Here is a 12361-nt window from a genome sequence, read left to right as displayed (position 1 = left end):
CTATTGTTTTCTCTCTTCCTGTTTTTTCACCACCAGGGGGGGGGGGGGGGGGGGGGTTGTCAGCTGATTGCGGAGTGACTTCTCCAGGTGGGTTTGCTGTTTTATGAATTAGAATGTCCCCCAGCTAGTTCTGGGGAACTGGCTAAATGCAGGGGAAGGTGGCGAAATTCTGAGGGCCAAGGCAGAAATGCCAAGAAAGGACTTCCTTGTCCTTTGGTCAATCAATCAACATTTATTCCAAACCCTCTATGTGTTACGGTGTTATTTCTATGTGATTGTGTTAAGCAATTCTTGTCATTTCTGAGTCTCAGTACCCTCATCTCTAAAATAGTTTAGGTGACCTTCGATGTCCCTTCCAGGACTTCCTGGGAGGTGCTTTCACCAGCAAAGACAGGCCCTCCATGCAGGTTACAGAGATTTTTTTTCCACCCATGATTATCCTTTGATATTCAGGACAACTCTTGTGAGGCAGTCGCTGCAAATGTTAGCCCTTCTATTTCCCAGTAAAGTAACAGTCAGTAAGAAGTGTCTGGAGTGAGATTTGAACCCAGCCTTCCCGATTCTAAGTCCAGCACTCTCCCTGTTCAGTAGGATACTGCTGTTCTTTGTCTCCAGATGAGAAAAGGAGCTTTAGAGATGAGCTGATTTGCCCAAGGCCACAGACTTTGGACGTCCAAACGCAGCCCTGGTTTTCCAAAAGGAATCATAAATCCGTGCTGCCTCTCCTTAAAACGAGAAGCGACCTTAGAAAGAGCATTTGGAGGCGAGGAATTCCATGTCACTGTTCCTTCAACAACTAGAACACAATCCATTTCTCCCCCGCCTGGCAGAGAACCTTGAACACAGTAGGCGTTCAGTAAATGCTGAATCAAATTGAATTCAATCTCTTTTCTCTGTCTTCAGCCTCTGCTTCTCACTCAATGATGTCTGATTCTTCATGACTCTGTGCAAAGATAGTGGAGTGGTTTGCCATTTCCTGCTCCAGTGGATTAAGGCAAACAGAGGTTGTGACTTACCCAGGGGTCACATAACTGGTGTCTGAGGTTGGATTTGAACTCAAATATTCCTGATGCCAGGCCCAGTGGCCTATCCACTGAGCCACCTCCCTGCCTACGCTACCCATTCCCTAGCCCCCAGTCACAGGACCTAGGCTCTTGGGCAAATCATTTCCCTTCCCTGTGCCTCAGTTTCCTTTTTGGCGAAATGACAGACTGGACTGAAAAACCTCTTGTTTGGTTTTTTGTTTTATTTTTTTTTTTCCCCATGACAAACCTACGATGCCATGAACTACATCTAGGACCGGCTAAAGTAGTGCTGGTGAAAAGATTTTGTGCAGTTGAACAGAATCTGAGTCCCTACTATGTGCAAGGCATTATGTTAGGCAGGATATAGACATATCCTGTTTGGTGAAGGAACAATGACCTGGAATTTTCTAACTCGGTTCCTTTCTACTGCTGTTATCATAAAACAGCTGGAATGGAAATGCCTGGCACTTGCCAATTAGTGCCAGGGGAGGGAGGCTGGCACGGCAACGAAGAAGCTGAGGGTCTGTGGCCACCTGCTGAGGACTCCTTAGCTGAAGGAGTTCTTAGCTGAACCCTCTGTCCAGTGCCTGATACTGATTTCCCTTCGAGTACCACAGCGTCTCAAGTCATCATTAATCATTGCCCTCGTTCGAGGGCAAGCATTCTGCGCGCAGAGAAAAGGAATGGAAGGGTTGGTCTTCGACGCGTTGCTGCCTCTTTAAGGGATGGGTCTGGGAGATAAGGCACACCCCCAATCTTATTACTACGAAGAAGGTTCCTGAATATTGAGGAGGTGGGGGCGTGGCAACCGAGCCAGGCTGGCGGAGCTTGGGTTTCCCGGCTTCGGAGACTGGGAAAGTGACAGTAGAGTGCGGAGGGGAGAAACGCACCGAGGGAGCTGGAGAGGAGAGAGCTGGAGCTCGGCTCCCACCCAGTCCCGGGGGAGTCCGCAGCTCCCCCGTTCCCGGCTCCCGCCCAGCCCCTGGGAGGGGCGGGAGCCCCCACGTCTCCGGCCCCAGCTGCTCCTCATGGAGCCTAGCTTTGCCCGGGGTGGAGGAGAGATGCCCACCGTGCGCCGGGAGCCCCGCTGCCCTGCCGGCGGCTCGCGGATGCCCTGAGCCTCCCGGCTTCAGCGCCCTGAGCCCACACTCCGGCTGCACCGCTGTCGCCGTCGCCCCCAGCCAGACGAGACCCCAAGGTTGCCGGGTGCTTGCTGGAGAGCTGCCAGCCTGAAGGCGAGCTTGGTGGCCTGGACGCGCCGCAGCGCTGGACTGACTGAGCCGGGCAGGAAAGGGGGTGTTCTGTCCGCATCACCTCCCGGGGGCCCCCGAAGCCAGACACCATGGACGCCGTATTAGAACCCTTCCCAGCAGACAGGCTCTTCCCAGGCTCCAGCTTTCTGGACCTGGGAGATCTGAACGAGGCGGATTTCCTGAGCAATGCGGTAAGGAAGGCAAGGGGTCTGCGCCCCGCGGCCACTCGTCTCCCCCGCTGCTGAGCGCGCGCGCGCACACACACACACACACACACACACACACACACACACGCACACCACGGAGGCAGGCAGAGGACCCAGCTCTAACCCCCTGGCGCCGTCTGGCGCCCCCCGGGGTACAGCAGCTGCGACCTGTGCGGGGGCCAGCCTCCTGGAGGGAGGGGCAGGACGGGTGGGAGTAGCATTTATAGCCCGAGTGGAAAAATGAGGTGACCCAGGGAAGGAGGCTAGGGTAGGAGGGAAGCAGTACCAGAGCCCAGAGCCACCCTCGGGGTCAACTCGCTGGCGCTTAGCCTCTTTCAGTGACATGTTACCCACTTCAGCCCCTTGGCCCGTCGCGGAGGGGGTGGATGCTGGCAGTGGAAACAGTGGTCCGCCCTGGGAGGGGGCAGTTGTGACCCTCTCCCTCACCTCCCCCCACTTGGAACCTGGTTTCCTTTCAAGGCCAACTGGCCTGGGAACCCGACTTCAAGAGGTTGAGATCTAACCGCTGCCCGGGATCCAGCTCTAACCCCGGGGGTGCCGTCTGAGGTTGCATTTCTACCTAGCTCCGGGGACTCCGGAGCTTCCGAGGGAGGGGTGGGGAGAAGGTCTCTCGTGGCAATAGGGCCGTTCTGACCCGAGGAAAGAAGCTCGGATGATTCCCCTTCCCTCCCCCCACTCCACCCCTGTCCCCACCCTATCTCCCCCTTTTTGTCCCCAGAGCAAAAGGCACAGTCTGATCTTGGAGGGAGGTGGGAGGGGGTAGTCTGCTGAAAGCCAGAGAAAGGCTGAGCCTGGCACCCCTTCGGGGACACAACCTGGATCAATGCCAGACCAGTCGCTCGGGAGATGTTGCGTGCCGACTCCTCACCAACCCAGGGCAGAATAACAAGAAAGACCTCCAGGACAGAGCTCAGGGACCAGCCCTGCACACCCCTTTGTAAGAAAAGGATGACAGTGGGCAGAGAACGCTGGCGTTCTCTCTTCCCCTCCCCAAGGAAATGTGTCCTCCCTCTAGCTGGCTCGGCCCTAAGGCCCTGATGGTGAGTGGAGGGGGATGGGGGCAGGGCGTGAGCTCAGTCACGGGAGAAAATATTTGGCTTTGGAGGGACCTGCCCAGTTGAAATTTCAGGACCCTGCGTGGCTTGGAGGTCTGCCTGTGGCTTGGAAATAGGTCCAGACAAGATCCCTGCAGGTTAATTCATCCAGGGGCCAAGTTCCCCTGGGTCCTCCAGGCCCACCCAGGCCTTTCTCAGGACCCAACTACCCTAGGTACCAAGCCAGCAAGTGGACTCTGAGAACTTTTCCAGAAAAAGTAGAGAGCTCAATACCCTGGCATCTTGGGGGGGGGGGAATCCCACCCTGCACCTCCTCCCAACAGGAGAAATTGTCCCTTGTTAGGGAAGGGAAAGGTGAGGTTGGTAATAGGGTACTGGCCAGATTGTAAATGCCTCATCAGACAGTAAGCTCCTTGAGGGTGGGGATTATGCCTTATACACCTTCGATTGCCTGCACAGCACCAGCATAGGTCCTCAATGAATGTTAGCTGAATGCATGAATGAATGAATGAATGCATGAATGAATGAATGAATGAACGAACGAATGAATGAATGAATGAATTTGCAGAGGAATATGTGGCAGAGGACTGGCTATTAAGTCAGGGGATCAGAGTTTTATTCTTAGTTCTGTTACCACTTGAATGACCTCAGGCAAGTCACTTCATCTCCCTATGCCTCAGTTTTCCCATCTGCAAAATGAAAGGGGAGGAGAAGTCAAATCATATTATTTCTAAGGCCCCTTCCAGTTTTAAGTCTATGAGATGGTCTTCTGCTAATGAGAAAAAGAAGCAAAGCAGACTAGCTCCATACTGTAAATCAATTGATGTCTGACACAACTCTGAGAAACACAAGCGGGATTCGTGGCCTCTCTGGCTTGTGATTAGTAATAACAGCTGGCATTTATATAGCCCTTTGAGGTCTGCAAAATGCTTTTCTTATGTTATCTCATTAAATCCTGACAACACACCTGTGAGGTAGGTACTGTTATTATCCCCACTTTATAGATTGGGAAACTGAGGCTCAGAGAGATGAAGTGACTTGGTGGCCTAGGGCATGAAGGTAATAAGTAGCAGAGTGACTTATCCAGGACCAGATAGCTGTTAAGGGTCCGAGTTGGGATTCAGATCCAGAGCTTCCTGATTTCCAGTTCAATGCGCTGGCCACTGTACCTTTGGGCTCCCTTGGAACCCAAAGAGGAGCCAGTCATCCAGGTGCCCAGCCAGTCCCTAGTAGTGCTCTTTCGTACTGTCTTCTGAATGAGGTCTCTTCTCACTATAAGGGGTGGGACGGTCTCTCCAGGATGAGCTCCGTATTAGGCAAGGATTTCCAGAGACTCTGGATCCTGCTGCTCCTTGGACAACCTGGAAGAAAAAATGTTCTCTTCGCTTTCTTTCCCCATGGATTCTCAGGGATATGCCTGGATTAGCTGAATTCTTAGATCCTTTGCACTTCTCACTCTCTCTCAATCTACTCCCCTTAAGATGACCAGCTTTGATCCTAGCTTCCAAGCACAACCGGGGGGAAGAATGGAAAAGGTTGAGGGGGTGGGGATTCACCTTGCTGCTCACAGGCACCAACTACCTTCTCAGCAGGGATAGGAAGGTGGGGAGGCTCCTGGCTCTGCCCCTGAATTGTAACTTTCTTCTAAATAAACTCAGCAGAAGACTTTCAGCTCCCCATTCAGTCCTTCACCCCCAGCTGCTTGGTTGGTTCATAGCCCAGTCCCAGTGGAAAGGGGCACCAGGTCCAGGGGCTGTGACAAGGGAGAAGTTCAGGCTAAGGAGCTTTCATTCTGGGGTAGCACAGAATCTCACCTGGGTATGATCAGACAGGGTTGTTGGGAGAAGCCTTCGGGTTCAGAGATGGGGAGGTGTAGCAGGGGGTGATATCTGAGGGAAGGAAGAGAAACCTTGGCATAGTAAACACAGCATCAAACTGACAATAAGGACAATTGGATCCCAGCTCTGCCACTAACTAGCTATATACCCTTGGGCAAAACATTTCTGGGACTCAGTTTCCCCATCTGGGAAATTGGGTGAAAGAATACCTGCTCTGATACCTCACGGGGTTATTGTGAGGTATGAAAGTCCAATATAAACATAACATAGCACTATTTTTGCTTTCCCACTCCAGTCCTTAGTTTTCTCATTTGTAAAATGGGAATAGTAAGGGAGCAAGCACTTGTATAGTACCTGTTATGTGCCAGGCACTGTGCTAAGTGCTTTTAAAAATAAATAAATAAATATTATCTCGTTTGATCCTCACAACAACCCGGCAAGGTAGGTACTCTGTTATCATAGCACCTTATTATTACAACAGGCTGTCGTGAAGGTGAGGCAACATATATAAAGTGCTTCCAAAGCTTTAATAGACCTGTGATGTCATTGGATGGGGACCTCTTAGGGGAGGAAACTCCTTCTACTGATGAAGATTGGCACCTTCTTTGCAACTTAGTGTCTTAGAGAGTTGCTAGGGCCACTGGGAGATTAGGTGCCTTGTCCATGGTCATACAGCCAGTAAGTGTCAGAGGAAGACATTCTCTTTGTAACTTCAAGGCCTGTTATTTATCCGCTAGGTCATACTGACTCTGCAAACCTTAGGGGTCTATATAAATGCTAGCTGTTATTATGACTTATCCTTTCCAGTTCTCAGGTTCCCTATCTGTAAAATAACTATATGGCATCTAGGGATCCTATTGAGAAGTCTCTCTCCTCTTCTCCCCAGGGCCTCATTGATCTAAAAGGGATCTCAAGCCTTGCATTTTACAAATGAGGAAACTGAGGCCCAAAGAGGGTGAATTGTCTTGCCAAAAGTGGCACAGGGAATAAGCCAGACGGATGGGCTTCAAATCTGGTTCCCCCAGCCAGGGTCCTTTCCCATTACACCAAATGCAAATACTCTTGAAGGAAAGGAGAAAAGAATTTCCGCTGAGTGAAAGAGTAGAGAAAGATTGTAAGCTCTTATGTTGAAATAAGGAAACTGGAGAGCAGGGTATTAGCTGACTCTTTTGAAAATAAGGGGTAGGAAAAAAAGAAAGAATAAAAATAGAGGCTGGTCTGTGTCCTTTGCTGAGGAATCACGGGCCCCTCTCCCTTCCCTGCACCTCCCCAAAGCCCCGTGATGAAAGCCCCTGGAATACAGCCTTCCTCGACATCCCCTCTTGTGCTCCGTGGGCAATTGGAAGATTACGGGAAAGAGCCTGGGTACCGGTGAGTAGGAATAGGGAAGGATTCAAGGCAGAATAGAGTAGGTATTACTTATATGGCAGAGACTAGGTCTTTGGGTCTCCCTGTCCCTCCATGTTTAGGGTTTCTGACTAAGGAAGGGGGTGAGCAGACCTGGGACCTCCCCCAGATCCTAAAAGGAGCCTTCCAACCCAGGAAATGGCCCCTCTGATCCAGGAAGGGCCCCAGCTGGGAGAGTAGGAAGGTGGGGTGGGTGGGAGCTGGGGCTGCGTTTCATTGCACTGGAGTGAAAGCTGTTGTCTTAGAGGGGAGCAGCAGGAAGCTGCCTGTGAGGATGTTTACACAGTAAACTCATTAACTTCCCAACAGATGGGGGAGGTGGGGGATGTGAGTGTCAGAGGTATCCAGGGTTTGGCCCAGGAAAAGGGAGAGAGCACGGAGTCTGGTCCCAGTGCCCTTAATCTCCCTCCTTCCTGTGCCTTCTGGGAGAATTAAAAGAGCAAGGGCACACCCCTACCCCCAACCCCCAAATTACCAATGTAAAGTTATGGGGACTTCAGAAATCAGTGAGGTTTAGGGTCCTTCTATTAAAATGTGTATCCTTTTAACTCAGGGCTCCCATAGAGGAGAGGTACCTAGCTGAGGAGACCTGAGACACTGGCTGAAGCCATTAGACAGGAGGTCATCATCCTGAGGTTCCCCCCTCAGGCTTGAGCTAAGGTGCCCCTGTCCCAGGATTTAGGATTTCGGTGCTGGGCTATGTTTCTTGGCTTTGGATACTACTTCCCCAGGTCCTAGACCAAATAGGATGGTATGACTGTTGGAAAAACCCTGACTCGTGGGTTCCCTATGCGGGGCTCTGCTCTCCAATTCTAGACCTCCCACAATCACACATCTTCCAGAAGAGCAGTCCCTTACTATGGAATAGTGTCAATAAACTCCAATCTATTCTCATGGTAGAGATGGAATTGAGCCATGCATACTCTTAGACCCAAATCCCCCTTGGGACCAAGAGGAGACCCAAGGGTCATTCAAATCCATTCATTCACTCATTCAACAAACATTTATTGAACATTCAATACGAGCAAAGCACTGTGCAGAGGTGTGGGGGAGGGGTATAAAGAGGCGCCTGCCCTCTAGGAGAATAGAGACTAATCAGGGAGTTGAAACAAGTTTGCTGATGAATATAGGGTGTCCCAAACGTCTTTAATGTAAGCCAAAGGCACTAAAACTTTTAGGACACTCTGTGTTGTACACCCATGTGTAGTAAAGTAGGAATAATCATGAACTTGGTAGTCCTGAACCCCGGAGAGTCACCAGACTTGAGTGGGAATGCTGGCTCTGCCATGTGCTAATTACCCAACCTTGGGCAAGACACAAGTTGTCTGGGCCTCGGTTTCCTTCTCTGTAAAATGAAGGCTGTGGACGAGGTGATCTCTGAAGTGCCTTCCAGCTGCAGATGGATGCTGCTATGGTACAAAAGGATAGTTGATCTAGATTTGGATTTGTCTTGAGCGTGGGGAACAAAAGCTGCTCACTTCTGTGGAGTCTGATCTGTGGCCCTGGCCTCCGTTAGCGCTCAGTTCTAAACACCGAGCCACTGGGCACAGCCTTCAGAGCTGGCAGCCTCCAGCTCTTCCCCTTTTCTATGACATTCTGAGGTGTGGTCCATTTGTGACCTCCCTGCTTCAGCCTGGGAACAATCGGTGGGGTAGGGAGAAGAGGCCAGGGACCCAGACGAGGGGATCTGGGGATGGTCCAAGACTTTCCAGAGAGGGTTGCCTTCTCTACACACGGAGTGAGGTCTTGGCTTTCAGTGCCCGAGTCGTGCTGGGGCTACTGCATTGGAGGGAGTCCAGCAGAGAAGTTGCCTGGTCCTGCTGCTACCAGAAGGACCCTTTGGTTACCCGGGACAGACCGGGGCTCTTAATCTCAGATCCATTTGGTCTGCATCTTCCTTCTCCACCTTATTGAGACCAGATTTCTCTTTGTATCACCACTTCAAACTGCAGCAGTGATACTCTGCGCCTGTAGTCTCAACCTGGAATGTCTGTACTTCAGCAGTGGGAGCTGGCCAGGAGTAGCGAACTTATCCGACTAAGGGTCCCGACGCCCTAAAAAATGGTAGGGAACTCCCCGGGATTTTTCTCTTCTCTTCCTGCACTTGACCCACCACTAGTCAGTAGCAAGGTGCTCAGACTTCGGGTTTGCAAGATCATGGGGTGCTCCCCTAATGCCTACCTGCCCAATGTGGGACAGCATTGATAAATCACACTGGGTTTGGGGTCGGAGGACCTGGGTTTGAATCTTGGCTAATTGTGCCACCCCAGACAAATCCTTTAATCTCTGTGGTGCCCACTTTCCTTATCTATAAAAGGAAGGGATTGGATTAGATGAGGAAGGTCCCTTGCAGCCCTATATCCATTCTCCTAATGGTTTAGGATTCCCATGTGTGAGCTTTTAGTGAGAGAACCCTTGGAGGTGGTCTCATGACATTAGCTCCAAGCTGCTGACCTGCCTTGGCTGTGAGCCAAGACTCCGGGAAGGCCAGGACTGCCCTGACCCAGTTCCTGGCCCCACCTGAGTTCCAGCTGCACTCCAGACTTTGGCCCCAATACAGTGAGCTTTAGTCCATCCAGGGGAGCTCTCCTAGGAGGCAATGTGTTATGGTGGCAAGACTCCAAAGTCATAGGAACTGGGTTCAAATCCTGACTCGACCACTAACTGCCTGTGTGACCCTGGGCAAGTCATTTAACTTCTTGGGCCCTCATTTCATTCATCTCTAAAATGGAAGTGGATTAGCCTTTGTCTAAGGATCTGTCCAGCTCCAAATTGGACAATCTTGGGGTCCTGTGATATGGAATGCATTCATCAGAGCTTGCGCACATGCACACACACACACACACACACACACACACAGGCAGGCAGCCTCCCTTTCATCCACATCCATCCCTCCCTGAAAAGAGCTGGAACTCCCTTCTAGCAATTCCTTGAATGGAAAGCACCCTCCATGATCTTTTCAGGGCCCCTCTCTCCTGCTGATGCCCTTGCTCCTTTCCCCTAAAAATGTTCCTGTTTATAGCATACACATGAGGACATGGGGGGAAGGGGCGAGCAGAAATGGGAGGAATGTTAGAATCTAGAATCCTCAGATGCTATATAGTCATCTTTCAGATAGGGAAACTAAGGATTGGAGAGCTAGCATTTATGTAGAGCCTGAAGGTTTGCAGAGTGTAGCATGGAGGCTGCTGTGGATAGATGCAGGGTGAGTGGCAGAGCCTGAGCTGGGCTGGGGTATATGGGGAAAGGAGGAAGAGAGAGTCAGGGAGGCTGGGTGAGCTTGCCAGGTGGAGTGTGGCCACAAGCTATGACATTCAGATAGAATGTGTCAAAGGAACATTCTATAAAGCCCTTTCTGTTCTTGGATTTCAAAGCCTTCGGTCCCCACTGCTTGGCCACAGTTTCTGTCCAATGGCACCAACCTGGTAACAAGGCCAAGGTCAGTGTACCTGCCCAGGAGGCCGCCTCAGTCATGCAGTCACAGGACACGTGCCCTTTGGAGAGTTTTCCTGCTTTGGGTACATAGCCTAGAAACTGCTGGGGCTGTCTCTGCAAGGTAGCCATTTGGGGGATGGAAAGAGCTCTAGCTAGGGGACCCCCTTTCCAAAACAAAACAAAACTAATTCTACCCTCTGGCGAATAATTTGGGCCCTGGCTGAGACAGAGATGTCAACCTTGGAGAAACATGATGACCTCTGATATTCATAATAACCGGATCTGCCATTTGCATGAAAGCACATTAGCATAGGGTTTAAAGCTTGCAAAGTTCATCTCTTACAACACTCTGTGGGGTAGGTAGTACTGGGCTTGTTATCCCCACTTTAGAGAGAACTGAAGTCATTTCCCAGAGGTTAAACAGTTAGAAAGTGTCTGAAGTAGGATTCAAACCCAGACCTTCTGACCCCAGAGCTAGACCTCTTAAGCAAAGGAATGTGGAGGAGTACTGACTTGAGATTTAAAGCACCAAGATTCAGATCTCATCTCTGCCACCAGGGCCTCAGTTTACCCATCTGTAAAATGAAGAGGGTAGACTAGATGTCCTCTGAGGTCCTAAGAGTCTGTGTCCTAGAAACTACACCATAGTGTGGCTATTCCTCCAAGGTCAGGGTTACAGTCTGCTCAGCCACCCTTGTTGAGCTGAAATAAAAGACAGGGGCTTTAGGAAGCCTCAGGCCCTGATGTCAGCGTCCCCTGCATGGGGCTGACTGGAAGGAAGGGACCTCCCAGCCTCTAGACCTCGCCTCAAAAAGCTGTCATCCCAGAAGGCGGGCTCGTTACCCTAGTGACCTTGGGTGAGTCACTTTCCCCTCTGGGCTTCAGTTTCCTATAGATGATAGCTAAGGCTCCTCTTTGCTCTAAATTCTATACTTTTACACGTTTGGTTTTTTACTTCTCTTGGAAGGTTTTGGGGTGATCTGCTCCCCTCTAAGGAATGGGAGGGTAGCTTTGCCCTATCTCTATAAAGCACAGGGAGAGGGTTTGGAGTGGCTCTTTAGAGAAAATCTCACCTGCTCCATGCCAGCCTCGATCTCAGACCTCAGGGTCTCTAGCACACATTGTATAATTATATTCCACTGTGGTCCCTGGTCAGCCCTTTTTGGGGGGTAGCCATGGGACCATAGATTCAGTTAGAAGGGTCCTTAGAGATGTCCTCTGCCCTCTTGTGGTGGGGCCATTGAGCTCAGGCCCTGGATCTGACCTTGCCAGGGAACAAAGCATCACCCAGGCACGTTATGAAACCAAAGGACCCAAACCTCAATCTGACCCCAGCTCCTCTCTCTCCTCCACCATCCACCCCATGCTTTCATTTGACTTCCTATGCTGGGCCAAGAGCACAGTGTCCCCACCAGCTAGTCCCATCGCAAAAGATCAGAGCTAACAGAGGCATTGAGAGCCGGCCAGAGCTGGAGATGAGGCCAATTGCTCCTCCCTTGAAGGCCACTCCCTCCTGTAAGGTTCTGGGAGGCTTCGGGAACAGGGGTGCTAAGTGGGGCATGAGGATTGGCCCCAACCTGAACCACCCACTGATAGGATAGCAGAGCCAGACTTCTCTGTGCCCGATGCCCCAGCTTCCCTCCCTCTGCCATGGTCCTGCCTCTGTTCTGGCCTCTGAGGATGGAGCAGGAAGAGATGTACTTATGGCTTCAGTACCACAAGTTCTGTGGGAGAAGCAGGAGAACCTCAGGCCCAGAAAGCTCCCTTCCCCTTGCCATTCAGGTGCCAGGATTCAAACTTTCAAACTGAGCCAATAGCATTCCTATTCTGAAACCCCAAAGCCACTCGGGCCACCCAGCTGATGAGGAAGTCTTTCCTTGACCTGCTCTTATCAGTCTCCCATCCAACCCAGCAGGGGTGGGCCCTGGGCTCCCCTGGCTAGGCCTGGGATCCTTGGCTTTGGAAAGAAGAGGCCCTTCTCTGCCCTCTGCTCCTTCCAAAGCCATAATTCTTCTTCCCAGAGCTGGAAATCAGTTCCACATTAGGGTAATCTCATTAACTATCATCTTTGGACTTCACACACACACACACACACACACACACACACACACACACACACAC

At 51.1% G+C, this 12361-nt stretch overlaps 1 protein-coding gene across 1 annotated transcript in view; it reads left to right on the top strand.

Annotated features, from left to right (window-relative positions):
• The first annotated feature begins 2193 nt into the window (after positions 1 to 2193).
• CREB3L1 (cAMP responsive element binding protein 3 like 1) overlaps positions 2194 to 12361 on the top strand; it is a 56922-nt gene continuing 46754 nt past the window's right edge. The window contains exon 1 of the mRNA XM_027837659.1: positions 2194 to 2469. Coding sequence (XP_027693460.1) covers positions 2368 to 2469 — 102 coding nt within the window. The 5' untranslated portion in view covers positions 2194 to 2367. The remainder of the gene's footprint in view (positions 2470 to 12361) is intronic.

The sequence above is a fragment of the Vombatus ursinus genome, unplaced genomic scaffold (assembly GCF_900497805.2).
Source record: "Vombatus ursinus unplaced genomic scaffold, bare-nosed wombat genome assembly UNPS02014822.1, whole genome shotgun sequence".
In the NCBI taxonomy this organism is placed as follows: Eukaryota; Metazoa; Chordata; class Mammalia; order Diprotodontia; family Vombatidae; genus Vombatus; species Vombatus ursinus.
The sequence above is the reverse complement of the archived record's forward strand: the minus strand, read 5'-3'. Positions and strand labels throughout refer to the sequence as shown.